At 63.9% G+C, this 27,735-nt stretch overlaps 2 protein-coding genes and 2 long non-coding RNA genes across 6 annotated transcripts; 2 read left to right on the plus strand and 2 right to left on the minus strand.

Annotated features, from left to right (window-relative positions):
• The first annotated feature begins 542 nt into the window (after positions 1-542).
• Positions 543-3,543, plus strand: LOC129210950 (uncharacterized). 3 transcript variants are annotated; one of them, XR_008578684.1, is made up of 4 exons: positions 543-762; positions 2,623-2,948; positions 3,047-3,117; positions 3,250-3,543. It is a non-coding gene; the product is annotated as an uncharacterized LOC129210950 (long non-coding RNA). The 3 variants fall into 3 exon arrangements; XR_008578682.1 differs by having other exon boundaries at positions 2,623-3,117; XR_008578683.1 differs by having other exon boundaries at positions 2,623-3,117; positions 3,261-3,543.
• Positions 3,544-4,557: 1,014 nt separating this feature from the next.
• Positions 4,558-7,261, plus strand: LOC129210844 (translation initiation factor IF-2-like). The gene is made up of 4 exons (XM_054837146.1): positions 4,558-4,596; positions 5,614-5,875; positions 6,013-6,334; positions 6,831-7,261. The coding sequence occupies exons 1-4, from the start codon at positions 4,558-4,560 to the stop codon at positions 7,171-7,173; spliced, it is 966 nt and encodes a 321-aa protein (XP_054693121.1). The 3' UTR covers positions 7,174-7,261.
• Positions 7,262-10,571: 3,310 nt separating this feature from the next.
• LOC129210845 (translation initiation factor IF-2-like) lies at positions 10,572-14,482 on the minus strand. Its single transcript, XM_054837147.1, has 4 exons — positions 14,432-14,482; positions 11,956-12,217; positions 11,497-11,818; positions 10,572-11,002 (listed from the first exon to the last, which is right to left on the minus strand). The coding sequence occupies exons 1-4, from the start codon at positions 14,480-14,482 to the stop codon at positions 10,660-10,662; spliced, it is 978 nt and encodes a 325-aa protein (XP_054693122.1). The 3' UTR covers positions 10,572-10,659.
• A 21-nt stretch (positions 14,483-14,503) lies between these two features.
• LOC129210951 (uncharacterized) lies at positions 14,504-16,910 on the minus strand. The gene is made up of 2 exons (XR_008578685.1): positions 16,625-16,910; positions 14,504-14,926 (listed from the first exon to the last, which is right to left on the minus strand). It is a non-coding gene; the product is annotated as an uncharacterized LOC129210951 (long non-coding RNA).
• Positions 16,911-27,735: the final 10,825 nt, after the last annotated feature.

The following is a 27,735-nucleotide window of genomic DNA, read 5'->3' on the forward strand; positions in this document are numbered from 1 at the left end:
ATTTTCACAAGCTTTAAAACCAGAAATCATTAAAACACGTTGCTTTGGAGGGTTCGGTGTTTAATGCCACCTCGATGGGGTGTCCGGGGGGGGGGGGGCACCACTGGGATGGGGGGTGACCCCAGGGGATGGGGGGTGACTCGGGGGGATGGGGGGGTGACCCCAGGGGATGGGGGGTGACCCCAGGGAAACCCATGGGCTTTTTTTCCCCGTTGCCCTTTGATCCTGGACGCTGGAGAGCAAAGGGCACAACGCCTGAGGGGGGGAAAGGATGCAACACCCCCCCCACCCCCCCAAAAGACCCCCCAAGTGATGTCTGCTGCCTGCCCTGCCTGGGGGGGGCTGTGGGGCACAGCCACCCTCCTGCCGACACCCTTTGTGCCACGGCCCCCCCGCCAGCTCTTGTGTGTCCCCCCCCTTCCCCCGTGTCCCCCCCGGCCCCGGGCCCAGGCAGGCCCCGCCCCTTTCCCCGCCCCGGTCCCGGCAACCCCCGGGGGGGGGAACTGCGGGGAGGGGCGGGGCGGGGCGGGGCGGAAGGGGCCGGGCAAGGGAACGGAACGGAAGGGGAGGGAAGCGGGAGAGGCGCTGGGTTCCCCGGGGCAGGAAGCGGCGGCCGGGGGCTCCGGGAAGGGCCCGGGTGAGGGGCGCCTCCGGGTCCCGGCAGCCATGCCCTTGTCTCCCTCCCGGGCACGGAGCCGGGGCCCGGCGGGGCGGCGAAGCGCGGCGAGGGACCGGGAGCGGGAGCGGCAGCACCGAGCCCAGGTGAGGGACGCCGGGGGGTTCCGGGGCTGGGAGGGGGCGGTCTGGCGCCGGGGGCGGCTGCTGGGCGCGGGCCGGGCCCTGCCGGGGAGCCCCAGCCCCGGGGGCCTCGCTGGGGACGGCCCTGCCCGGCCCCGGCCCTCTGCCCGCCGGGGCTGGCCGTGCAGCCCAAGGCCGGCCCTGCATCGGTGTAGCTCCAGCCCAGGGAAATTTCAGCTCCAGCCCTACAGTTTTTATTTGAACTCCAGTTCTGTGGTCTTTGGGTTTGCTCCAGCCCCACAGCAGTGATTTCGGCCCCAGGCCTATGGTCCTTAGCCCAGCTCTGTGTGATTTCAGCCTCAGCCCTTCTGGTCTGTATTTCAGCTCCACTCCCAGCCCGACTGCAGTGATTTCAGCTCCAGCCCTACAGTTTTTATTCCAGCTCCAGGTTCGGTGTTTCAGCTCCAGCCGCAGTCGTTCTTCAGCCCCAGCTCTGTCACATCTCAGCTCCAGCCCCACAGCAGTGATTTCAGCTCCGGCCCTGCCATCTTTAGTCCAGCTCTGGGTGATTTCAGCTCAGGCCCTGTGGTTTTTATTTCAGCTCTGAGTGACGTCAGCGCTGGCCCTACAGTTCTTATTTCAGCCCCAGCCCTGAAGGATTTATTTCAGCTCCAGCTCCAGGTTTGGTATTTCAGCTCCAGCCCCACAGCAGTGAGTTCAGCCCAGCCCTACAGTTTTTTTTTCAGCTCTGAGTGATTTCAGCTCTGGCCCTACAGTTTTTATTTCAGCTCCGGGTTCAGTATTTCAGCTGTTAGATTTGAGCTCCACTCCCAGCCCCACAGCAGTGATTGCAGCCCCATCCCTACCATCTTGATTCCAGCTCCAGAGATTTCAGCCCCACAGCTTTTATTCCAGCTCCATTCCCAGCCCTACAGTTTTTATTTCAGCTCTGGCCCTACAGTATTTATTTCAGCTCCAGGTTCGGTGTTTCAGCTCCAGCCGCAGTCGTTCTTCAGCCCCAGCTCTGTCCTGGCTCAGCTCCAGCCCCACAGCAGTGATTTCAGCCCCAGCCCTGCCATCTTTAGTCCAGCTCTGGGTGATTTCAGCTCAGGCCCTGTGGTTTTTATTTCAGCTCTGAGTGATTTCAGCCCCGGCCCTACAGTTTAGATTTCAACTCCAGCTCCAGGTTTGTTATTTCAGCTCCAGCCCCACAGCAGTGATTTCAGCCCTGGCCCTACAGTTTTTATTTCAGCTCTGAGTGATTTCAGCTCTGGCCGTACAGTATTTATTTCAGCTCTGGCCCTGAAGGATTTCTTTCAGCTCCAGCCCCAGGTTCAGTATTTCAGCTGTTAGATTTCAGCTCCGACCCTACAGTTTTTAGTCCAGCTCTGTTAGATTTCAGCCCCAGCTGTACAGTTTTTATTTCAGCTTCAGGTTTGGTATTTCAGCTCCAGCTGCAGTCGTTCTTCAGCCCGAGCCCCACATCAGACATTTCAGCCCCGGCACTACAGTTTTTATTCCAGCTCTGAGTGATTTCAGCTCCAGGTTCGGTGTTTCAGCTCCAGCCGCAGTCGTCCTTCAGCCCCAGCTCTGTCACATCTCAGCTCCAGCCCCACAGCAGTGATTTCAGCTCCAGCCCTGCCATCTTTATTCAAGCTCTGAGATTTCAGCTCTGGCCCTATGCTCTGTATTTCAGCTGCATTCCCAGCCCCACAGCAGTGATTTGAGCCCCAGCCCAAAAGTTTTTATTTCGCCTCCAGTTCTACGGCATTTCAGCCCCACAGCAGTGATTGCAGCCCCAGCCCTACCATCTTTATTCCAGCTCTGAGTGATTTCAGTTCTGATCCTACAGATTTTATTTCAGCTCCAGGTTCGGTGTTTCAGCTCCAGCCGCAGTCGTTCTTCAGCTCCAGCTCTGTCACATCTCAGCCGCAGCCCCACAGCAGTGATTTCAGCTCCAACCCTGCCATCCTGATTTCATCTCCCACCCTACAGTAGCTATTGAACCCCAGGATTTCCACTCCAGGCCTGTGCTGTTTCCCCTCCCACCCCCCCACTCTTCATTTCACCCCCCCCAGCCTCACAGACTTTCTTACGGCTCCAGCTCTGCGTTGTTTCAGCTCCAGCCCTGCAGTGTTTAGCTCAGCCTCAGCTCTACATCTTCCTGCTGCCTCCGTGTTCTCACAGCAGCTCTGGGGGCTGTTGATAAGGTAGTAAGTCAATCACTGTCATCACTCAACTATCAAAACTGTCCCACTGTGTCTGTCCCCTGAATAAAGTGTTCCTGTTGTGTGTGTCCCCATTTCAGAGGGGAGTTTGGCCTGGTGCATGCTGGCATCCCATGTTTCAGGGGCAAATAAAACCAGACCCCCACCTCTGGTGAGGGTCCCACAGCCCTGCCACCACCCCCCCCCCCAGTGTTTGGGGGCTGGGAGCAGCCACTGGGCCACCTCTTCCCTGTCCCAGAAGCCACCACTTGGGCTGGTTCTGAGCCCCAACCCCCCCCCACAGCTTGTTTTCAGGCCCAGAAACACAGCACTCTGGGGACTTTTGGAGCAGCTGAACCCCAGGACTGAGCTGGGCTGTTCAGCCCCAACCACAGAACTTCATCCTCCTTTGGGGGGCTGGAAACACCCTTGAGGCTGCTGCTGTGGCCCATGTGTGAAGGGAAAGGGGGGCCACAGCCCAGGGAGTGCTTGGGAACTGCGGGCACCCACCCAGACAGGGAAAGCTTTATTGCACTTTATTCCACTTGATTTTTCAATTATTGTTATGCATTACACTTCTTGTAATAAACCAACACAATAGCTTTATTAGCAGTACTAGTTACAGTATTGTTTAAAAGCCAAGTGCGCCCCCCTCCCCCCACCCGCGGCAACATCCGCGGGGAGCCGGGCCCGGGAACCCCCACGCAGCCCGGCCGCGCCCCGACCCCCCACCCGACCCCCGCTGGGGCTCGGCACCCGCCCCCTGTAGCGGCCGGCGCCCCTCCTCGCTCGGCGCCGCTCCGGCCGCCGCTGCCCGACACAAGCGGGGAAGAGCCAACGGAACGCGACCTGGCTGTCACGCCGGGCACGGACCCAAGCGGCACCCCCGTCCCAGGGCATCGCCCGCCCGGGCCGCGTCTCCCCGACCACCTCCCGCCCGGCGCCGTCGACCGCAAGGCTCCCGCCCCCGGAACACACCGCGAACCCGCCCGCACAGTGGCTCGGGCCCGGTCAGACGCAGGGGGCCCACGGCCGGACACTACTGCCCGCCGCCCCAGGACTGAGCTGTTCAGCCCCAAACACAGCACTTAGTCCTCGCTTGGGGGGGGCTGGCTGGAAACACCCCCAGGGGCTGCTGCTCCTCTGGCCCATGTGTGAGGGGGAAGGCACCCGCCCAGGGCCCCGGGCAGGGAGTGCTTGGGAACTGGGGGGGGGGGGGGGGCGGCAGGGGGCACCTCCCGCGGGGAGGAACCGGCCCTGGGGCACTGGGGGCAGCACCCACCCACCCTCCCCCGGGGAAAGCTTTATTGCACTGGATTACACTTTATTATCGCACCGTTACGGTTACACAGTGTGCTTACAGGACCATCATAAACCAGCAAGAGTTCTTTATTCTCTGTAGTTGCAGCAGTATTTAAGCCCCAGCCTCCACAGCCCCGCTCCCCACAGCCCCGCTCCCCACAGCCCCGCTCCCCACAACCCCGCTCCCCACAGCCCCGCTCCCCACAGCCCCGCTCCCCACAGCCGCAGCCCCCGCAGGAGCCGGGCCCGGTCCAGCCCAGTCGCACCCCGGTCCTGCTCGGCACCCGAACCGGTCATCGCGTCCCCCCACATGCCCCGGGCAGCGGCCGGCGCCCTTCCCGCCCCTGCGGCACCGGCACCCGCTCGGCGCCGCTCCGGCCTCCGGGGCCGCCGCTGCCCGACACAAGCGGGGAGCAGCCGCCGGCACGGGAACCCGCTCCCACCCACGGCCCGGACCGGCACCCCCGACCCGGGACACGGCCCGCCCGGGCCCGCGTCTGACCGGGTCTCCCCCGCCCGGCACCCCCGGCCCCAGCACACACCACGGGCCCGCCCGCGCGAACGGAGGCCCCGGCCCGGCCAGACACACGGGAACCGCGGCCGGGAACCGCGGCCGACCACCGCGGCCGACCACCGCTGCCAGCCACCCCGCTCCCAGCGCCCCCCCGGCCCGGCTCACCGGCGCTCCTCAGCCCGCGGGGCGGCAGCAGCACCACCCCCACGGCCGCTCCCCACGGCCGCCGCCACACACTGACAGCGCCGCCGGCCCGCGCAAGCGCTCTACCCTCTCGGGCCCCGCCCCCACCCCCGACCAGCCCACCCGTGCCCCGCCCATCTCCGCGCCGCCCAATCGCGACCCGCCCTTTCCCTCCGGCCACGCCCCATCCCGTCCATCTCCGCCCAATCGCGGCCCGCCCTTTCACTCCTGCCACGCCCCATCCCGTCCATCTCCGCGCCGCCCAATCGCGGCCCGCCCTTTCACTCCTGCCACGCCCCATCCCGTCCATCTCCGCGCCGCCCAATCGCGGCCCGCCCTTTCCCTCCGGCCACGCCCCATCCCGTCCATCTCCGCGCCGCCCAATCGCGGCCCGCCCTTTCCCTCCGGCCACGCCCCATCCCGTCCATCTCCGCGCCGCCCAATCGCGGCCCGCCCTTTCACTCCTGCCACGCCCCATCCCGTCCATCTCCGCGCCGCCCAATCGCGGCCCGCCCTTTCACTCCGGCCCCGCTGAACCCGCTCCGGGAGAGCCGACCCGCAAGGAGTCGCGGTTTCCGGGTCCCGCCCCGTTCTCCCTCTCAGCCCCGCTCCCGGAGGGCGCCCGGCCCGGGCAGTCCCGGTGGCAGCTGAGGCCCTTCCCGGCTTTAGGGGCTTGAACGGGAACCGGGGGCGGCCTTGCTGCGGAGCCCCTGCCCGCTCTCCCCGGCACACCGACAGCGGCTGCCGGGGCTACTGCAGCGGGGCCGCGACCCCTCGAGTCTCCCGGCAGCGGCCCCCGCGGCTGCGCGGGGCACAGGCTGGGCTCCGGGTCCCGGCAGCCATGCCCTTGTCTCCCTCCCGGGCACGGAGCCGGGGCCCGGCGGGGCGGCGAAGCGCGCCGAGGGACCGGGAGCGGCAGCACCGAGCCCAGGTGAGGGACGCCGGGGGGTTCCGGGGCTGGGGGGGGGCGGTCTGGGGCCGGGGGAGCCCTGTCTCCCTGCCCGGCCCCGGCCCTCTGCCCGCCGGGGCTGGCCGTGCAGCCCAAGGCTCCCACGCGCTTCATTGCAGCTCCCGCCTGGCCCAGCTCCGCTCAGGGACGCTCCGGCTCGGCACCAGCTCGGCTCCAGCCCCGCGCTCGGCGCTTCGGCCCCGGCTCCGGCCCGGAGGCGTCTGCGCTCCCGGTGCTGGGCGCTGCGGGGAACAGATGCTGCTGCTGCTGCTGCTGCTGCTTCCGACAGCTCCGGCTGAGGGGAACCCGGGCTGCTGCCCTCTCTGGCTCAGGAAAGCTCCGGCTTGTTCCAGCTCCGGCTGATGGACGCTCCAGCCCCGCATGGCTGCAGCTGCAGCTCCAGCCCCGTGTGATTTCGGCTCCCGATGCCGCCCGCTCCAGGTAAGAGACGCTCCGGCCGACGGACGAGCTGTCTCGTTCCCCGTCTCCCCGGCGCCAAGTTCGGTCCTTTGCCGGCCGAGGCGGGAGCCCAGGCTGCTCAGCACGGCGTTACCCAGGGGGTTCAGTCCCTCATTTTTGCCGTAAATATGGTAAATGCGGCTGTGCGGAGCGACGGAATCGCCCCCCTTAAGGGCTGGCTGGGCTCCTCGGTCACCGCCGCTGCTCGGGTCACCGCTCCGTGCGGGGGGTGTGTGTGTCCATCGTCGCTGCTCCAAACCCGCTTCCCGCAGGGGGTTCTGCTGGATTCCGGCCGTGGCTTTGTGCCCGCTGTCACGGAAGGGTCGGTCTTCTCTGGGGTGTCCTCGGCTTGGGTCTGGGGGTCACGTGGGGGGTGGGGGGGCCCAGGGAAAAGCTGCGACCCCCAGGCAGCATTCGTTCTGTCGCAGTTTCCAGCTCGCCTTTCGCACGGGCTCAGGGACCCGCCGGCTTGTTGCAGCTCCGGCTCCTCCACGCTCCGGCCGATGGACGTCCCACCTCGTCCCACCCCTGCCCGCTCCGGCCGAGAGAGGCTCCTGCTCCTGACAGCCCCGGGGGCTTTTGTCCAGCTCCGGCCCTGCGTCATTTTGGGCCCAGCCGAGACACCGGACGTTCCCGTTTCTCGCAGCTCCAGCCCTACAGCTCCTCCCAGCTCTGCCCAATGGACGCTCGAGCCCTGCGTGAGCTCCTGCTGCTTCCAGCTCCAGGCGCCGGACGCTCGGCTGGTTCCCCTCCCGCTGAGGGGCCCCCAGCTCGGAGTCAGAGCTGCTCCCCAGCTCTGGGGGCTGGTGACGAGGTCGTAAATCAATCACTGTCATCGCTCAAGTACCACCCCTGTCTGGCCCTTGAATAAAGCCTCGGTGCCCCCATTTTCGCCCAGAGACTATCTCAGACGTTGAGTTCGGCCTGGTGCATGCCAGCGTCCCGCGCTTCGGGGGCAAACGCGACCGGACCCCCACCTCCGGTGAGGGTCCCGCAGCCCTGCCCCACCCACCCACCGACTTCCCCCCACCCCCAGAGCTGGCATTTGGGGGCTGGGAAGGGCTGCTCAGGCTCCAGTTCCCAGCCCCTAAAGGCAGCGCTTGGGCTGGTTCTGAGCCCCAACACCCTGCAGGCCACCCCCACCCCCTGCCAGCTTGTTTTCAGGCCCAGAAACGCAGCACTGGGCTCCATTTCCAAGCTCTGAAAACACAGCACTTTTAGTCTCTTCTTTGGACTGAGCTGCTGAACCCCAGGACTGAGCTGTTCAGCCCCAAACACAGCACTTAGTCCTCGCTTGGGGGGGGCTGGCTGGAAACACCCCCCGGGGCTGCTGCTCCTCTGGCCCATGTGTGAGGGGGAAGGGGGAAGGTACCCGCCCAGGGCCCCGGGCAGGGAGTGCTTGGGAACTGGGGGGGGGGGGGCGGCAGGGGGCACCTCCCGCGGGGAGGAACCGGCCCTGGGGCACTGGGGGCAGCACCCACCCACCCCCCCCCGGGGAAAGCTTTATTGCACTGGATTACACTTTATTATCGTACCGTTACGGTTACACAGTGTGCTTACAGGACCATCATAAACCAGCAAGAGTTCTTTATTCTCTGTAGTTGCAGCAGTATTTAAGCCCCAGCCTCCACAGCCCCGCTCCCCGCAGCCGCAGCCCCCGCAGCCGCAGCCCCCGCAGCCGCAGCCCCCGCAGGAGCCGGGCCCGGTCCCCCCCAGCCCGGCCCGGCCCAGCCCAGTCGCACCCCGGTCCTGCTCGGCACCCGAACCGGTCGTCGCGTCCCCCCACATGCCCCGGGCAGCGGCCGGCGCCCTTCCCGCCCCTGCGGCACCGGCACCCGCTCGGCGCCGCTCCGGCCTCCGGGGCCGCCGCTGCCCGACACAAGCGGGGAGCAGCCGCCGGCACGGGAACCGGCTCCCACCCACGGCCCGGACCGGCACCCCCGACCCGGGACACGGCCCGCCCGGGCCCGCGTCTGACCGGGTCTCCCCCGCCCGGCACCCCCGGCCCCGGCACACACCGCGGGCCCGCCCGCGCGAACGGAGGCCCCGGCCCGGCCAGACACGCGGGAACCGCGGCCGGGAACCGCTGCCAACCACCCCGCTCCCAGCGCCCCCCAGCCCGGCTCACCGGCGCTCCTAGGCCCACGGGGGAGCGGGAGCGGCAGCAGCAACAGCACCCACCGCCGCTCCCCGCCGCCGCCGCTCAGCACTACTGCCGCCACCGCCGCACGCGCCCTACAGCCTCCAGACCCGCCAATCCCAGCCCGAGACACCGCCCGGACCCGCCCAGCCGCGGCCCGCCCATCCCCGCTCGACCCAATCCTGGCCCGCCATTTCAACCCGCCCCGGTTTATCTCATCTCCGCTCGAACCAATCCCGACCCTTCATGTCACGCCACGCCCATCTCCGCTGGGCCCAATCCCAACCCGCCATTTCAATCCGCCCCGGTTTATCCCGTCTCTGCTCCGCCCAAGCCCGTCCGGTCTTTTCAAACCGGGCCCGCCCCCCTCTGGCGCCCCGTCTCCGCCTCACCCGTCCCCCGGAGGCCCCGAGCGCGCCGTCGCCGCCGCTCCGGGAGACTCGAGGGGTCGCGGCTCCGCTGGGGTAGCCCCGGCAGCTGCTGATGGTGTGCTGGGGAGAGCGGGCGGGCCCGGATTGAAATGGCGGGCCGGGATTGGGCGGAGCAGAGACGGGATACACTGGGGCGGATTGAAATGGCGGGTTGGGATTGGGCCCAGCGGAGATGGGCGTGGCGTGACATGAAGGGTCGGGATTGGCTCGAGCGGAGATGGGATAAACCGGGGCGGATTGAAATGGCGGGCCGGGATTGGGTCGAGCGGTGATGGGCGGGCCGCGGCTGGGCGGGACGGATTGGCGGGTCCGGGCGGTGTCTCGGGCTGGGATTGGCGGGTCTGGAGGCTGTAGGGCGCGTGCGCGGGCGGCGGTGGCGGCAGTAGTGCTGAGCGGCGGCGGCGGGGAGCGGCGGTGGGTGCTGTTGGTGCTGCCGCTCCCCCGCGGGCCCAGGAGCGCCGGTGAGCCGGGCTGGGGGGCGCTGGGAGCGGGGTGGTCGGTCGCGGTTCCCGGCCGCGGTTCCCGCGTGTCTGGCCGGGCCGGGGCCTCCGTTCGCGCGGGCGGGCCCGCGGTGTGTGCCGGGGCCGGGGGTGCCGGGCGGGGGGGACCCGGTCAGACGCGGGCCCGGGCGGGCCGTGTCCCGGGTCGGGGGTGCCGCTCCGGGCCGTGGGTGGGAGCCGGTTTCCGTGCCGGCGGCTGCTCCCCGCTTGTGTCGGGCAGCGGCGGCCCCGGAGGCCGGAGCGGCGCCGAGCGGGTGCCGGTGCCGCAGGGGCGGGAAGGGCGCCGGCCGCTGCCCGGGGCATGTGGGGGGACGCGATGACCGGTTCGGGTGCCGAGCAGGACCGGGGTGCGGCTGGGCTGGGCCGGGCCGGGCTGGGGGGGAACGGGCCCGGCTCCTGCGGGGGCTGCGGCTGTGGGGAGCGGGGCTGTGGAGGCTGGGGCTTAAATACTGCTGCAACTACAGAGAATAAAGAACTCTTGCTGGTTTGTGATGGTCCTGTAAGCACGCTGTGTAACCGTAACGGTGCGATAATAAAGTGTAATCCAGTGCAATAAAGCTTTCCCCGGGGGGGGGGTGGGTGGGTGCTGCCCCCAGTGCCCCAGGGCCGGTTCCTCCCCGCGGGAGGTGCCCCCCCCCCCCCCCCCCCCCAGTTCCCAAGCACTCCCTGCCCGGGGCCCTGGGCGGGTACCTTCCCCCTTCCCCCTCATACATGGGCCAGAGGAGCAGCAGCCCCGGGGGGTGTTTCCAGCCAGCCCCCCCCCAAGCGAGGACTAAGTGCTGTGTTTGGGGCTGAACAGCTCAGTCCTGGGGTTCAGCAGCTCAACCCAAAAAAGAGACTAAGTGCTGCGTTTTCAGAGCTTGGAAATGGAGCCCAGTGCTGCGTTTCTGGGCCTGAAAACAAGCTGGCAGGGGGTGGGGGTGGCCTGCAGGGTGTTGGGGCTCAGAACCAGCCCAAGCGCTGCCTTTAGGGGCTGGGAACTGGAGCCTGAGCAGCCCTTCCCAGCCCCCAAATGCCAGCTCTGGGGGTGGGGGGAAGTCGGTGGGTGGGTGGGGCAGGGCTGCGGGACCCTCACCGGAGGTGGGGGTCCGGTCGCGTTTGCCCCCGAAGCGTGGGACGCTGGCATGCACCAGGCCGAACTCAACGTCTGAGATAGTCTCTGGGCGAAAATGGGGGCACCGAGGCTTTATTCAAGGGCCAGACAGGGGTGGTACTTGAGCGATGACAGTGATTGATTTACGACCTCGTCACCAGCCCCCAGAGCTGGGGAGCAGCTCTGACTCCGAGCTGGGGGCCCCTCAGCGGGAGGGGAACCAGCCGAGCGTCCGGCGCCTGGAGCTGGAAGCAGCAGGAGCTCACGCAGGGCTCGAGCGTCCATTGGGCAGAGCTGGGAGGAGCTGTAGGGCTGGAGCTGCGAGAAACGGGAACGTCCGGTGTCTCGGCTGGGCCCAAAATGACGCAGGGCCGGAGCTGGACAAAAGCCCCCGGGGCTGTCAGGAGCAGGAGCGTCTCTCGGCCGGAGCGGGCAGGGGTGGGACGAGGTGGGACGTCCATCGGCCGGAGCGTGGAGGAGCCGGAGCTGCAACAAGCCGGCGGGTCCCTGAGCCCGTGCGAAAGGCGAGCTGGAAACCGACAGAACGAATGCTGCCTGGGGGTCGGAGCTTTTCCCTGGGCCCCCCCACCCCCCACGTGACCCCCAGACCCAAGCCGAGGACACCCCAGAGAAGACCGACCCTTCCGTGACAGCGGGCACAAAGCCACGGCCGGAATCCAGCAGAACCCCCTGCGGGAAGCGGGTTTGGAGCAGCGACGATGGACACACACACCCCCCGCACGGAGCGGTGACCCGAGCAGCGGCGGTGACCGAGGAGCCCAGCCAGCCCTTAAGGGGGGCGATTCCGTCGCTCCGCACAGCCGCATTTACCATATTTACGGCAAAAATGAGGGACTGAACCCCCTGGGTAACGCCGTGCTGAGCAGCCTGGGCTCCCGCCTCGGCCGGCAAAGGACCGAACTTGGCGCCGGGGAGACGGGGAACGAGACAGCTCGTCCGTCGGCCGGAGCGTCTCTTACCTGGAGCGGGCGGCATCGGGAGCCGAAATCACACGGGGCTGGAGCTGCAGCTGCAGCCATGCGGGGCTGGAGCGTCCATCAGCCGGAGCTGGAACAAGCCGGAGCTTTCCTGAGCCAGAGAGGGCAGCAGCCCGGGTTCCCCTCAGCCGGAGCTGTCGGAAGCAGCAGCAGCAGCAGCAGCAGCATCTGTTCCCCGCAGCGCCCAGCACCGGGAGCGCAGACGCCTCCGGGCCGGAGCCGGGGCCGAAGCGCCGAGCGCGGGGCTGGAGCCGAGCTGGTGCCGAGCCGGAGCGTCCCTGAGCGGAGCTGGGCCAGGCGGGAGCTGCAATGAAGCGCGTGGGAGCCTTGGGCTGCACGGCCAGCCCCGGCGGGCAGAGGGCCGGGGCCGGGCAGGGAGACAGGGCTCCCCCGGCCCCAGACCGCCCCCCCCCAGCCCCGGAACCCCCCGGCGTCCCACACCTGGGCTCGGTGCTGCCGCTCCCGGTCCCTCGGCGCGCTTCGCCGCCCCGCCGGGCCCCGGCTCCGTGCCCGGGAGGGAGACAAGGGCATGGCTGCCGGGACCCGGAGCCCAGCCTGTGCCCCGCGCAGCCGCGGGGGCCGCTGCCGGGAGACTCGAGGGGTCGCGGCCCCGCTGCAGTAGCCCCGGCAGCCGCTGTCGGTGTGCCGGGGAGAGCGGGCAGGGGCTCCGCAGCGAGGCCGGCCCCGGTTCCCGTTCAAGCCCCTAAAGCCGGGAAGGGCCTCAGCTGCCGCCGGGACTGCCCGGGCCGGGCGCCCTCCGGGAGCGGGGCTGAGAGGGAGAACGGGGCGGGACCCGGAAACCGCGACTCCTTGCGGGTCGGCTCTCCCGGAGCGGGTTCAGCGGGGCCGGAGTGAAAGGGCGGGCCGCGATTGGGCGGCGCGGAGATGGACGGGATGGGGCGTGGCCGGAGGGAAAGGGCGGGTCGCGATTGGGCGGCGCGGAGATGGGCGGGGCACGGGTGGGCTGGTCGGGGGTGGGGGCGGGGCCCGAGAGGGTAGAGCGCTTGCGCGGGCCGGCGGCGCTGTCAGTGTGTGGCGGCGGCCGTGGGGAGCGGCCGTGGGGGTGGTGCTGCTGCCGCCCCGCGGGCTGAGGAGCGCCGGTGAGCCGGGCCGGGGGGGCGCTGGGAGCGGGGTGGCTGGCAGCGGTGGTCGGCCGCGGTGGTCGGCCGCGGTTCCCGGCCGCGGTTCCCGTGTGTCTGGCCGGGCCGGGGCCTCCGTTCGCGCGGGCGGGCCCGTGGTGTGTGCTGGGGCAGGGGGTGCCGGGCGGGGGAGACCCGGTCAGACGCGGGCCCGGGCGGGCCGTGTCCCGGGTCGGGGGTGCCGGTCCGGGCCGTGGGTGGGAGCGGGTTCCCGTGCCGGCGGCTGCTCCCCGCTTGTGTCGGGCAGCGGCGGCCCCGGAGGCCGGAGCGGCGCCGAGCGGGTGCCGGTGCCGCAGGGGCGGGAAGGGCGCCGGCCGCTGCCCGGGGCATGTGGGGGGACGCGATGACCGGTTCGGGTGCCGAGCAGGACCGGGGTGCGACTGGGCTGGACCGGGCCCGGCTCCTGCGGGGGCTGCGGCTGTGGGGAGCGGGGCTGTGGGGAGCGGGGCTGTGGGGAGCGGGGCTGTGGGGAGCGGGGCTGTGGGGAGCGGGGCTGTGGGGAGCGGGGCTGTGGAGGCTGGGGCTTAAATACTGCTGCAACTACAGAGAATGAAGAACTCTTGCTGGTTTATGATGGTCCTGTAAGCACACTGTGTAACCGTAACGGTGCGATAATAAAGTGTAATCCAGTGCAATAAAGCTTTCCCCGGGGGAGGGTGGGTGGGTGCTGCCCCCAGTGCCCCAGGGCCGGTTCCTCCCCGCGGGAGGTGCCCCCTGCCGCCCCCCCCCCCCCCCAGTTCCCAAGCACTCCCTGCCCGGGGCCCTGGGCGGGTGCCTTCCCCCTCACACATGGGCCAGAGGAGCAGCAGCCCCTGGGGGTGTTTCCAGCCAGCCCCCCCCAAGCGAGGACTAAGTGCTGTGTTTGGGGCTGAACAGCTCAGTCCTGGGGCGGCGGGCAGTAGTGTCCGGCCGTGGGCCCCCTGCGTCTGACCGGGCCCGAGCCACTGTGCGGGCGGGTTCGCGGTGTGTTCCGGGGGCGGGAGCCTTGCGGTCGACGGCGCCGGGCGGGAGGTGGTCGGGGAGACGCGGCCCGGGCGGGCGATGCCCTGGGACGGGGGTGCCGCTTGGGTCCGTGCCCGGCGTGACAGCCAGGTCGCGTTCCGTTGGCTCTTCCCCGCTTGTGTCGGGCAGCGGCGGCCGGAGCGGCGCCGAGCGAGGAGGGGCGCCGGCCGCTACAGGGGGCGGGTGCCGAGCCCCAGCGGGGGTCGGGTGGGGGGTCGGGGCGCGGCCGGGCTGCGTGGGGGTTCCCGGGCCCGGCTCCCCGCGGATGTTGCCGCGAGTGGGGGGGTGGGGGGGAGGGGGGCGCACTTGGCTTTTAAACAATACTGTAACTAGTACTGCTAATAAAGCTATTGTGTTGGTTTATTACAAGAAGTGTAATGCATAACAATAATTGAAAAATCAAGTGGAATAAAGTGCAATAAAGCTTTCCCTGTCTGGGTGGGTGCCCGCAGTTCCCAAGCACTCCCTGGGCTGTGGCCCCCCTTTCCCTTCACACATGGGCCACAGCAGCAGCCTCAAGGGTGTTTCCAGCCCCCCAAAGGAGAAGGAAGTTCTGTGGTTGGGGCTGAACAGCCCAGCTCAGTCCTGGGGTTCAGCTGCTCCAAAAGTCCCCAGAGTGCTGTGTTTCTGGGCCTGAAAACAAGCTGTGGGGGGGGGGTTGGGGCTCAGAACCAGCCCAAGTGGGGGCTTCTGGGACAGGGAAGAGGTGGCCCAGTGGCTGCTCCCAGCCCCCAAACACTGGGGGGGGGGTGGTGGCAGGGCTGTGGGACCCTCACCAGAGGTGGGGGTCTGGTTTTATTTGCCCCTGAAACATGGGATGCCAGCATGCACCAGGCCAAACTCCCCTCTGAAATGGGGACACACACAACAGGAACACTTTATTCAGGGGACAGACACAGTGGGACAGTTTTGATAGTTGAGTGATGACAGTGATTGACTTACTACCTTATCAACAGCCCCCAGAGCTGCTGTGAGAACACGGAGGCAGCAGGAAGATGTAGAGCTGAGGCTGAGCTAAACACTGCAGGGCTGGAGCTGAAACAACGCAGAGCTGGAGCCGTAAGAAAGTCTGTGAGGCTGGGGGGGGTGAAATGAAGAGTGGGTGGGTGGGAGGGGAAACAGCACAGGCCTGGAGTGGAAATCCTGGGGTTCAATAGCTACTGTAGGGTGGGAGATGAAATCAGGATGGCAGGGTTGGAGCTGAAATCACTGCTGTGGGGCTGCGGCTGAGATGTGACAGAGCTGGAGCTGAAGAACGACTGCGGCTGGAGCTGAAACACCGAACCTGGAGCTGAAATAAAATCTGTAGGATCAGAACTGAAATCACTCAGAGCTGGAATAAAGATGGTAGGGCTGGGGCTGCAATCACTGCTGTGGGGCTGAAATGCCGTAGAACTGGAGGCGAAATAAAAACTTTTGGGCTGGGGCTCAAATCACTGCTGTGGGGCTGGGAATGCAGCTGAAATACAGAGCATAGGGCCAGAGCTGAAATCTCAGAGCTTGAATAAAGATGGCAGGGCTGGAGCTGAAATCACTGCTGTGGGGCTGGAGCTGAGATGTGACAGAGCTGGGGCTGAAGGACGACTGCGGCTGGAGCTGAAACACCGAACCTGGAGCTGAAATCACTCAGAGCTGGAATAAAAACTGTAGTGCCGGGGCTGAAATGTCTGATGTGGGGCTCGGGCTGAAGAATGACTGCAGCTGGAGCTGAAATACCAAACCTGAAGCTGAAATAAAAACTGTACAGCTGGGGCTGAAATCTAACAGAGCTGGACTAAAAACTGTAGGGTCGGAGCTGAAATCTAACAGCTGAAATACTGAACCTGGGGCTGGAGCTGAAAGAAATCCTTCAGGGCCAGAGCTGAAATAAATACTGTACGGCCAGAGCTGAAATCACTCAGAGCTGAAATAAAAACTGTAGGGCCAGGGCTGAAATCACTGCTGTGGGGCTGGAGCTGAAATAACAAACCTGGAGCTGGAGTTGAAATCTAAACTGTAGGGCCGGGGCTGAAATCACTCAGAGCTGAAATAAAAACCACAGGGCCTGAGCTGAAATCACCCAGAGCTGGACTAAAGATGGCAGGGCTGGGGCTGAAATCACTGCTGTGGGGCTGGAGCTGAGCCAGGACAGAGCTGGGGCTGAAGAACGACTGCGGCTGGAGCTGAAACACCGAACCTGGAGCTGAAATAAAAACTGTAGGGCCAGAGCTGAAATCACTCAGAGCTGGAATAAAAACTGTAGGGCTGGGGCTGCAATCACTGCTGTGGGGCTGAAATGCCGTAGAACTGGAGCTGAAATAAAAACTTTAGGGCTGGGGCTCAAATCACTGCTGTGGGGCTGGGAATGGAGCTGAAATACAGAGTGTAGGGCCTGAGCTGAAATCACCCAGAGCTGGACTAAAGATGGCAGGGCTGGAGCTGAAATCACTGCTGTGGGGCTGGAGCTGAGATGTGACAGAGCTGGGGCTGAAGAACGACTGCGGCTGGAGCTGAAACACTGAACCTGGAGCTGAAATAAATACTGTAGGGCCAGAACTGAAATCACTCAGAGCTGGAATAAAAACTGTAGGGCTGGAGCTGAAATCACTGCAGTCGGGCTGGGAGTGGAGCTGAAATACAGACCAGAAGGGCTGAGGCTGAAATCACACAGAGCTGGGCTAAGGACCATAGGCCTGGGGCCGAAATCACTGCTGTGGGGCTGGAGCAAACCCAAAGACCACAGAACTGGAGTTCAAATAAAAACTGTAGGGCTGGAGCTGAAATTTCCCTGGGCTGGAGCTACACCGATGCAGGGCCGGCCTTGGGCTGCACGGCCAGCCCCGGCGGGCAGAGGGCCGGGGCCGGGCAGGGCCGTCCCCAGCGAGGCCCCCGGGGCTGGGGCTCCCCGGCAGGGCCCGGCCCGCGCCCAGCAGCCGCCCCCGGCGCCAGACCGCCCCCTCCCAGCCCCGGAACCCCCCGGCGTCCCTCACCTGGGCTCGGTGCTGCCGCTCCCGCTCCCGGTCCCGGTCCCTCGCCGCGCTTCGCCGCCCCGCCGGGCCCCGGCTCCATGCCCGGGAGGGAGACAAGGGCATGGCTGCCGGGACCCGGAGCCCAGCTTGTACCCCGCGCAGCCGCTGGGGCCGTTCTGGGGCGCGACCAGCTCGGGCCGGAGCTCAGGGTCCCGCAGGGCCGGGGTGGCCCCACTCACCGCCGCCAGCGAGGTCCTGCAGGCCGGGTCCTGGTGTCACCATCCCGCTCGGAGAGGCCGGAGGCGACCGTGCCCTGCCCCAGCCCCGCGGAGCCTACTCCTTCCCCCAGCCCGGCCCCTTCCTGTTCCCGCCCCCGCCCCGCAGCTCCCCGGGACCCCCCGCCCCAGGGCCCGGGCCGGTTCCCCGCGGGAGGACGGTGGCTTCGGCCCCGCGGGGAGCGGGGGTACGGCGGCTCCCACGCCCCCGGGCTCCCGGGACCGCCCGGAGAAGGGCCGTGGTGGAGAGAACCGGGACCGGCAGCTTCACCGGGACGGGCGGGGCTTAGATGAGCGTGGCGAAGGGGGCGTGGCACGACGAGGGGGCCCGGGGAGCCGCTACGGACCGATGCCCCGGCGGGGAGCTCGGGAAGGGTTGGTCTGTCCGCGGCCAGAGCAGCACGGCGGGCTCCAGCACCCTGCGGCAGGACCCGGCTTCCCCGTCCGGTCCCCGAGGTTGGGGGGCTGCAGAAGCTGCTCCATGGCTCTGCTGCTCAGCCCCGGGAGCCCTGTGTCCCACCAGGGAGAGCCTGCTGAGGAGGACGAGGGGGAGGAAGAGGATGAGGATGAGGAGGGGTTTGCTCCTGGTGGAAGCACCCTGTCCTCGTTGCACTTTCTCAGCATCCTTCCCTGAGGAGGGGGAGAAGCATGTTGAAATCAATGCCAACTTTGGGAGCTGGGGGGATGCAAGAGGAGGAAGAGGAGGGAGGCAGAGGAAGGAGCCCAGAACCTGTGGGAGGGCTTTCCCCAGGGACTCACCCTGAGCAGGGGCCCGGTGCTGCCTGGGTCCCCTCGGAGCGAAGTGACACGGCAGTGGCATCCGACGTACCGGCACTCAGCAAAACTCAGCGGGTATCGGCGCCCAGCATGGGGCTGTGGCAGGGACCAGGCGGGGGGAGATGCTGCTGGTGGGACCTCAGGGACACTGTGGGGTTCAAGGGCATCAGGCAGGATCCAGGCAGCTGCCAGGCCCCGGTCCTTCACCCCAGCGATCTCCCACTGCCAAACAGCCCTGTCATGTCATTTCTAGAGGGACCAGGGTATTTTTTTTCCCCCCGTCTTCCATCGTTACGGTTTGTTTTTCCCAGGCTCTCGCGCTCGCTCAGCCCATTTGTTGGGATTCCTCCTTTTTTTGGTGCGCTTGCCTTCATCACCGCAGGTCGGCTGGTTCCTGCCTGTGCCTTTGGGTTAGTGCTGCTGCTAGAAAGCCAGCATTTAAAGAGATTTCCATAGAATTGCTTCTTTTTTTCCTCCTAAGCACAACAGAACTGGTCTGGTTGGGCTTTGGGTTATGTGTATTGCTCTTTGCTCAGGTGCTGGGGTAGGTGATGTCTAGGAGAGGAGGTGAGTCAGCTCTGAGGTAGTTCTCTGCCCTTGATTTGCAAAGCTGTGTTGGGTTTGCATAACAAGGGGTGGGGGGGGGTCTACTGCCAGAAGCTGCTAGAAGCTTCCCCCACATGTGACAGCCACCGCCAGCCGGCTCCAAGACAGACCTGCCGCTGGCCAAGGCCAAGCCCATCAGCAACGGTGGCAGTGCCTCTGGGGTAACAGAGTTAAGAAGGTGTGTTGGGTTTGCGTGGCAGGGTTTTGGTGGCGGGGGGGCTACAGGGGTGGCTTCTGTGAGAAGCTGCTAGAAGCTGCCCCTGTGTCTGACAGAGCCAATGCCAGCCGGCTCCAAGACGGGCCCGCCGCTGGCCAAGGCCAAGCCAATCAGCGCCTCTGTGATAACATATTTAAGAAGTAGAAAAACACTTAGAGAGAGAGCTTTTGCAGCCGGAGAGAGGAGTGAGAAGATGTAAGAAACTCTGCAGACACCAAGGTCAGTGCAGATGGAGGGGGAGGAGGAGCTCCAGGCGCCGGAGCAGAGATCCCCCTGCAGCCCGTGGTGAAGGCCATGGTGAAGCAGGCTGTCCCCCTGCAGCCCATGGAGGAAGGATGAGGGGGTGTAGAGATTCCACCTGCAGCCCGTGGAGGACCCCACGCCGGAGCAGGTGGAGGTACCTGAAGGAGGCTGCGGCCCGTGGGAAGCCCATGCTGGAGCAAGTTCCTGGCCGGACCGGTGGACCCGTGAAGAGGGGAGCCCACGCCAGGGCAGGTTTGCTGGCAGGACTTGTGGCCCCATGGGGGACCCCATGCTGGAGCAGTTTGCTCCTGAAGGTCTGCACCCCGTGAGAGGGACTCCATGCTGGAGCAGGGGAACGATGAGAGGAGTCCTCCCCCTGAGGCTGAAGAGGCGGCAGAAACACCGTGAGATGAACTGACCGTAACCCCCACTCCCCGTCCCCCTGTGCCGCTGAGGGGGGGAAGGTTGAAGCCGGGAGTGAAGTTGAGCCCGGGAAGATGGGAGGGGTGGGGGGAGGTGTTTTAAGAGTTGATTTTATTTTCTCATTCCTCTACTCTGTTTTGCCTAGTAAGACATTAGATGAATTCCCTCTCTCAGTTTGGTCTGTTTTGCTCGTGACAACAATTAGTGAGTGATCTCTCCCTGTCCTTATCTCGACCCACAAGCATTTCGTTATGCCTTTTCTCCCCTGTTTGGTGAATGAGGGGAGTGAGAGAGCGGCTCTGGTGGGCACCTGGCCCCCAGCCAGGGTCAACCCACCACAGAATGAAAAAAACCGACCCACCAGAAACAATTGCAGCCGGAGAGAGGAGTGAGAAGATGTAAGAAACTCTGCAGACACCAAGGGCAGTGCAGGAGGAGGGGCAGGAGGTGCTCCAGGTGCTGGAGCAGAGATTCATGGATGCAGAGCATGGAGAAGACCATGGTGAGGCAGGCTGTCCCCCTGCAGCCCACAGAGGATGATGAGGAACAGAGATTCCCCTGCAGCCCATGGAGGACCCCAAGCCAGAGCAGGTGGGGACACCTGAAGGAGGCTGTGACCCTGTGGGAAGCCCACACTGGAGCAGGCTCCTGGCAGGAGCTGTGGAGAGAGGAGCCCACCCTGGAGCAGGGGCAGAGCATGAGGAGTCCTCCCCTGAGGAGGAAGGAGCAGCAGAGACCCTGTGTGATGAACTGAGGGGGAGGAGGGAGAGAAAACAGGGAGTAAAGTTGAGCCTGGGAAGAAGGGAGATGTGGCAGAAAGGTGGTTTTAAGATTTGGTTTTATTTCTTATTACTCTGATTTGATTGGTAATAAATTACTTTTCCCCAAGCTGAGGCTGTTTTGCCTGCCACAGTAATTGGCTGAGTGCTCTCCCCCATCCTCATCTCAACCCACAAGCCTTTCATTATATTTTTCTCTCTCCAGCCCAGCTGCTGTCCAGCTGGAGTCAACCCACCACAGGTTTCACTCTTGATTACCAATTTTAGAAAAAGGAACTGAAGCCTCTCTTTTGGAGCAAGTATCTTTACCTAAAGCCCAGTCCCACACACTGGGGGAACACGTGCAATGAGAAGGGGAAAAAAAGCCCAAGCTTTTGGGTGAGAAAAATCTTACCTTGTAGTTGCACCCCATCCTAGGGTGCTTGGCCAGTCATTCCAGGGACCACCCCAAGATTCTATTCCCCCAACCCAGCTCCCTAAAAAGATGCATTTCCTTGGCAGGAGAGCTCAACCACCACCACCCCCATCCCCCCCCCCCAGCAGAAGCAGAGACCACTCAGAGCTGGGTTTGACATTTTATAAACAGTTTATTAAAGATCAACATACAAAGTCAGCCCTTCATACACCTGAGCCCACATCCTTCTCAAGAAGGATTTGGCCCCTGCAGCCCCCCGGGCAGGGACAGCTTCTCAGCATCTCTCCCCCCTACAACCCCTCTTTGGGCTCCCCCCCTTCCATCAGCTGCATCTCCTCAGGCAGAGTCATTTTGCCAACTTGTGTGAGCATCCTCAGGGTCCTGCAGGTGAGAGGGGGAGAAGTCACTGTGCCCACCTCCAGCAAGGGCAGGGGGTGAGGTCTCATCTCCCCCCAACTCTGGCATTGCCCAGGACCATCACCAGGTACAACAGGGACCTGCAGATGCAGCAGCTGTGCTCCAAGGCTCCAGCTCCAAAGCACAGAACCCAATTCCAGGGACTGTAGAGGCCACTGACCTGTTCAGAGGATGCCCAGAACCCTTGGTTATCCATTTCCAGGGCCTGGGTCCCTGCTTCAGGGTCTCTTCTGTCCCAGAGGACCACCACATCCCGCCAGCCAAGCCTCTTGGTCCTCAGATACTAGGGAGGAGAGCACAGAGGCTGCTCTCTGCTCCCCTCACACAGGGGCTGCTTTGCCCCAGCTTGTTTCTGTCCTCCCCAGAGACAGATGGACATCACCCTTACCACCAGCAAGATGATGGGAGCAGTAATGATGCAGAGGCCACAGATGACCATGATGGCCACACCGTACTCAGGAAAGCCTGGTTCGGGCGGTGGGGGCTCCAGGGTGTCCTCTGGAGAGGAGCACAGCAGTTAGCACAGCCTGCAGGACATGGGGGCTCTGTCCCACGAGGTGGCAGCCACCCACTCTCCTTTGGGACACCAGAGACAAAATATAGGATGCCAATAACATCGGTTTGGCACCCTGCGTGCCCTTTCCATATAACATTTCCCTCCTGTCCTGTGCCAGCCTGCAGCAGATGGGTCTCCACCTCCAATCCCCCCAAGCTGTGCAGAGTGATAGGGCATGGTTGTCATTAGAATTGTACTCTCAGACCAACCATCACAAGCTGGTCACCTCACCAGCCAAGATACCTCGCCCTCCCTTTGCATAAGGGATCTGATCTAGTTGGTTGTGGATCTCTTCTGCTCACACTGCAGGCATGGAGCCACAAGCTGGTGAAGCTTTATACCCCATACCCCAAAGGGAAGCTTACCTCCCACAGCAAGAGAGTATGGGTCCACCTGGAAGTCTGAACCAGCCAGGGCCTTGTTTGGCCCAACTGAGAGCACAAGGGCCTCCAAAACTTCCAGGCTGGTTGGAGCAGGGTGCTGGAAGACCACGTCCCCATGGCAGATCAAGGAGCCAGGCCTGTGGACAGGGTTGGGAAGAGCTCCAGAGCTGCCAGTCCCACCACAACCCCACAGCCACACGCTGGGCTGTGGCCATGGGCACAGCCAGACTCCTGGCTGGTTTTGCTCGGAGGGGCCCTAGGAGGACACATCTGCACCCAGGGAGGCATTGGGTTTGCATCTGCTCTTTGGGATGGAAGGTACATCCCGGGGGTCCAGCAAGTCATTCCCAAGACAGTGGGTAGATGCTTCACCTCAGCTGCCTGCTGCAAACCCTTTTGTGGCTGAGACTAGACAGCTGACAGCCATGACCTGTCAGTAGATGTTTGTAGGAAGACCTCCCTGGATCCATACACCCCTGCTCCACCCTCCTGCCTGGACAGCCCCTCTGCTCCCACTCACAGGAATCCTCTTATCATCACTTGCAGGAAGCTCCTGTGGTCCCTCAGGGCTCTCGCCACCTGAAAGAAAGGTTTTGCTCAGCTCCTCACCAGCCTTTAGGGTGTTTCACCCACTAGACCACCACTTCCACAGCCACGATGGAGCTGGGACAGCCACTACAGCAGGGACACGGGGCAGCTGCAGTCCTGCAGCACCTCCAGGTCCCCGGCTGCATTTTGGTGACCTGAAGCACCATCAGACAGAAAACATCCTGCCACTAAGACAGTACTGGAGCTGGGGATCTGGTCTGAACAACCCCAAAGCAGTCCCTCTTCCTCCAGTGGTCCTCAGCACCCTGGGAGGACCCCAGCCCCCTCCCACCAGCCGTGCCTACCGCATCACCAAGGTCTCTGCTGAGCTCCTGGTTCTCTGCAGCAAGCGGATCCAGAAGGTCCTCGCTGAAGCGTCTGTTGGTGATGAGGAAGGAGAGCGGGTAAACCTGCAGGTGAAGCTTGGCTCCTGAAGAGGCAAAACATGAGTTAGAGGTGAGCAGAGCTGGCAGCGAGCCCTACCACACACAGGGACTTGTCCTTACCCTCCACCAAGAGGGAGGTCAGGTCCACGGAGCAGGTTGCAAGAGCTGTCAAGGCTTGTAGAACCTCTGCAACATCAGCATGGACGATCGTGTCGAGGTAGATGTCTCCAGTGATCTCCAGATTCCCAGTGAGGTTTCTAAGAGGAGAGAAGCGCTCTAAGCAAGGCAGGAGAGCTGGGACAAGGCTCACCCAGAACACCCTCGCTGGTCTTCCTCCAGCTCACCTGCAGCGCAGCAACTCACAACTGCTCAGCCCAGGGAAGGTGCTCAGTTACAGCACGTGCCATCAGCTGCACGTCACCCTCCCAGGTTTCCTCGTGCTGCACAACTCACCTTCCCCCATCTTTGCGGCATTTGCTAATTAGCTGCAAAGTGCACAAGAGGTAGCAAAGGTAATTTAATTAAGAGCTTTGGAAAGGGGTAGTTGTTGTCCCATACCTGAGCTGGGTGATAGTGAAGTTCCTCACATGGTAGAGGGCACTGAGAGACCAAGTCACCTAGAGGAAGAGGAGACAGCGGCTCACACCCTGCCCCTGCTTCAGCACGTTATCCCACCATGCAGAGCCAGCCTGGGCCCATTTTCCTGATGGGCCAAGTTCCCAGCATGGTCCTTTGGAAGAGCCACCAAGGCTTGCCGTACCTTGCTGATCAGCCTCTGCAGCAGGTCTGTCCTGCCCCTCCCCACCTGGAGGACAGCTAGAGAGATGGACAGCTTCTCTGGGTCCAGGTTCTCCAGGCTGAAGCCTAAAAGAGTTCAGAAGACAATTATACCCATATTTGTTCTTCCACCCTTCTTGGGAGATATTAGTCACCCTCAAGTTCATCCTCTGCCACACTCCAAAACACAGAAGCCAGCAGGGCAGCTAAGCTGAGATGAAGACCTGTCCCTTTTGTGGTGGGAAGGGCTTGGGATCTACCATCTCCCAGGACTGGAAAAACAGGTCAGGGAGGGGAAGCCAGAGAGTTTAGCAGAAGCACTGGATCACACAGGGCCAACTACTGCAGGTGTGGTCTCCAGCACTAGAGTATCCTTGCATGGGTCAGGAGAGGGGAGGTTAAGTGAAAATGAAGCCCAAAATCCAAACTGGGCAGGTTTTGGCTTTGATGGAGGTATGGGGAGGACACTTGCCAGCAGCAGCTCTGCTGTGGGAAGATCTCTGCAGCTTACCACTGGACTGGACAGATTGTGGCTCCAGTTGCCAACTGAAGATGCTCCTTCCCCTTCTGGCCTCCATGACAACCGTCCGGATGAGGTGGGAGTGGGTGGGAGCAGGAGCATCCCCCCGGAACAGAACCTCCCCTTGCACGACCACCGAGCCGTTCCTGGGAGGGAGAGGAGATGATGGGCAGCCCACCTCCCCCTTGGGAGCATCCCTAGAACCCCATCATGCCCACATTAACACCCCACCCAAAGAGAGGTCCCAGGCGACCCCATCTGACACTTTCAAGCACGGATCCCTTGGGGCAGCAACACTGGGGAGGGAGCATAGCCCCTCACAAGACTCATCTGGAGCACTTTGCTGGGCAACTCCTTCCCTCCAAGCCAAAGCCACCCTCTCCATCTGTTCCCCCAGGGCAGAGCTGCATACTCACATAAACTCGAGGACATTTGCCCGCAGGAAGGTCTCATAGGTAGACAGCATTTGGTTTAGCTGGAAGCAAGCAGCATCTGTTAACTGATGAACTTTCACAAGTTCCCCCACGTGAAGGAGGCACATACCAGGAGATGCACAACAAATACAGAAGCAAGTGGGCTCGGTTTGCCCAGGGGTAGGGCATGTCAGACCTCTGGGGATGGTCACGGCTGAAGTTCCCATCAGCCTAGAAACAGCACCCAGGAGGGAATCCCCCAGCACTGACACAGTGTGCAACAGCCCTGCTAGCTGCCAGAGGTGAGGGGAGTCAAGCCCCACCTTAAACCAAGCATCCCAGTCCGGCTCTGGTAGAGCAGCACCAGGGATTTAGCTTGTCCCCACCATGCCCAGGTAGCTGATAGACCAACCCAGGGCTGATGCAGCCTGCAGGCTCCTCACCCCAGCAGGGCTTCCCTGCTGTAGCTTCTCACTCAGAAGCACCAATATCTCCACCAACCAGCTCCTGCGCTCACCATCAGCATCACTTCTTCCTCCAGCTCCCTGTAGCTCCCTGAAGACTTGTTGCTCAGAGCCTCAGTGTAAGCGATGCCCAACAGCCGGAACCGCAAGGGCAGCACGTGTACAGGTTGCGCAGGAGTGGGGAGCCCAGAGGGCTTCACCCCTGGGGAGCCAGGTTTGCCCATCGTCATCAGCTCAGCTGGGGTGAAGGCTTCTCCTGCAGCTGCAGGGAGATGTCCTCTGGCTGTGGAAGGGTGTTGGGAGGTGACAGAGTAACTGGACATGGACTGAGCATCATGCATCACTCCTGCTGGTACAGCCATGGTCTGAGAGCTGAGCGGGGAGCTGGCTGCATGCGCAGCTCCAGGGGAAGTCAGCACGTAGGATGGAGATGGCAAGCTTGTGGTGCTGGCGTGGTGCACAGCCTCAGAGCAATGCTCCAGAGCAGAGTTCCTGGGGCTGGGAGGAGACGCAGAGCCTGGGCTGGCATGGGTGGGCCCTGGAGGTCCTGCTGGAGCAGCAGTGGGTCCTGCTGATGCTGTCCTGGGCTTGCTGTGACCATCATCTTCCACCACAGCCACCTGTCCAGGCAGCATGCTCATCTCTACCACCTTCATGGCCTGATGTTGCCCTGCAGTAGGTGCATCCTCAGATGCTGTTGTGAGGAAGGGATCTGGATGCAGAGATGGCCTCTGGGTAGGTGACCCCAGGAGAGAGGCATGTGTCACACCTGCAGCTCTTGGAGAGGGGGAAGCCACCATAGCAGCTCCATCCTTGCAGGGGGCTTTGGTTGCTCCAAGCTCTGGGATGGTGTCAGGGGCTGCCAAGCTCACCCCAGTCCCAGCAGGACCTGCAGCACTGGTCAGAGCAGGGGAAGGGCAAGCTTTGGTGGGTGTCAGCAGAGCCTGCTGTGCAGGGGGGGAAGACAGGTCACTTGGCTTCTCCAAGGTGACAGCAGGTCCCTCGGATTCTGCTGTAGGAAGGAATGGAGCCAGCACTTGTGGGTGATTGACACCATGGGTCGCTGCAGCACTGGGAGAGGATGCCAAGGCAGTGGCCAGAAGTCCAGACCCATTTCCCAGGACCTCGACCAAGACCGTGCCCACCAGCAGAGCAGCTTTGCCATGCAGGAAGATACCAGCGGGCCGTGTCTCCCAGAGCATCTCCGGTGTCACGGCAGAGGGTGCCCACACGGTGCTGGGATGTGTTTCAGTCAAGCTGGATGTCCTCTCTGATGGCGGAGCTGAGGACACCCCTGGAAGGGGCACCGGCTGAGGAGCAGCAGTGTGGTCCTCACCCCCAAGCAGGCCAGGGCTTGGTCTCACCTCTTCCTTCTGCCCATTGCAGCTCCTCGTTGTGACTCCAGCACCTGAAGCTCCATCCTGGACACCAGAGAAGCCACTGGCTGTAGATGGATCAGGCGCAGGCACACTGAGAGAGGACAAGTCGCTGGCTGTGAACACATCAGGAGGATTAGACCTTGCAGCCAGGCTGAGATCCACTCTGCAGAGCGTGGTCCGATGGTCAGGGGATGCCCCGAGGGTCTGGTCACCCATGGTCTGGAGGAGCCGAGCAGAGGTGGCAGGCACTCCGGTGCCAAGCCGCTGTGCCAGGGAGAGCGTCACGGCTGTGCCCAGCCCGAGCTTCTCCCCGTGCCACCACCGTGGTGAGCTCTGAGCTGCCAAGGGAGAGGCAGTGGCTGCAGTCAGTGTCCCCAAGCTCAGTCCCGTCACCCCTGTTCCGCAGGACACATCTCCTTCAACCCCCGGGGTGCTCGCAGAGCCCATCAGCATCCTCCCACGCCGCTGCATTGCCGGGTCATCAAGGGGATCCCCATGTGTTGCCACCAGATTGTCACCTGCCCCTCTCTGGGAGACAGGCAAGCCTGGGCCAGCACGGGAGGGAGGCGGGGAGCCCAGGGGGGCCCCGGGCAGAGCACCCAGAGAGCCCAGGCCGTACAGGAGAGCCGTGGCAGACAGGCAGATGGCCAGCACCAGGATGGCTTTGCATCGTAGCCCACCGGTGGCCACACAGGCAGCAGGACCCATGGCCATGGCCTCTTCCCTCTCACCACGGAAGGTCATTTTCAGCTGTAGGGCAGCGGTGTCCGTGGGGTCCAGTGGTCCAACCCCTCGGCTCTGCTTGGGAGAGGCCATGGGGAGAGCCCGGCTGTGGGGACATACAGCAGGAGCTTTAGGCTGGGCCCCTCCAAGCTCCATAGCCCACCCCAGAGCATCCCACACACCAGGGCCAGGACGTCTCCAGCAGCACCAAGCAGCTCCTCCAGCTCAGAAAACCCCACACCAAGCCTCAGCATCTCCTGGGAGGAGGCAGGGATGCTCCCAGCACAGAGCAGGGCTGTAACCAGCCTCAGGCTGCAGACATTACCTCACTCCCTGCCCAAAACAGCCACCTTCTCCCAGACAACCCCACCAAGGGCAGCAAACCTTCCCAGCACCCCTTACCAGGCAGCACCCCAAGGAGAAGAGAGCACCAAGCCCCCCACCCCAGCCCTGCCCTTTTATCTCATTTCCCAGGGAGGGGGCGGCTCCGCTCCTGCTGCTCCCAATTAACGCACAAACTCATTTGCACTCCCCCAGGTGAAGGTTTTTCCCCTCCCTGGCTGGAGGGATCCTCGACTTCCCTCTGCTCCTCCTTAAGCCTTGTTGTCCCCTCCTCAAAACACCACGGGTGCTCCTCAAAACACCAAATTTATTGGTGGTGGGATGGAGGGGCTGGGAACGTCAGCGGCGGGGTTTGGTCCGCCCAGCCGGCTGGGAGGTGCTGGGTGCGGATTTGGGACAGCAGAGAACAAAACAGAGGGTTTGAAAACGAGCCAAAGCCTTTAATTGGG

Source organism: Grus americana, chromosome 10, assembly GCF_028858705.1.
Source record: "Grus americana isolate bGruAme1 chromosome 10, bGruAme1.mat, whole genome shotgun sequence".
NCBI lineage: Eukaryota > Metazoa > Chordata > Aves > Gruiformes > Gruidae > Grus > Grus americana.

Coding starts and splice junctions, on each gene's coding strand:
- LOC129210844 (XM_054837146.1), top strand. CDS start 4,558: ATGCCCCGGGCAGCGGCCGGCGCCCTTCCCGCCCCTGCG. Junction 5,876..6,012: donor AGCGGCAGCACCGAGCCCAG/GTGAGGGACGCC, acceptor GCTTCATTGCAG/CTCCCGCCTGGCCCAGCTCC. Junction 6,335..6,830: donor CCCGATGCCGCCCGCTCCAG/GTAAGAGACGCT, acceptor GGCTTGTTGCAG/CTCCGGCTCCTCCACGCTCC.
- LOC129210845 (XM_054837147.1), bottom strand. CDS start 14,482: ATGCTGGCATCCCATGTTTCAGGGGCAAATAAAACCAGACCCCCACCT. Junction 12,218..14,431: donor AAACCAGACCCCCACCTCTG/GTGAGGGTCCCA, acceptor TCCCGGCTTTAG/GGGCTTGAACGGGAACCGGG. Junction 11,003..11,496: donor CCCGATGCCGCCCGCTCCAG/GTAAGAGACGCT, acceptor GGCTTGTTGCAG/CTCCGGCTCCTCCACGCTCC.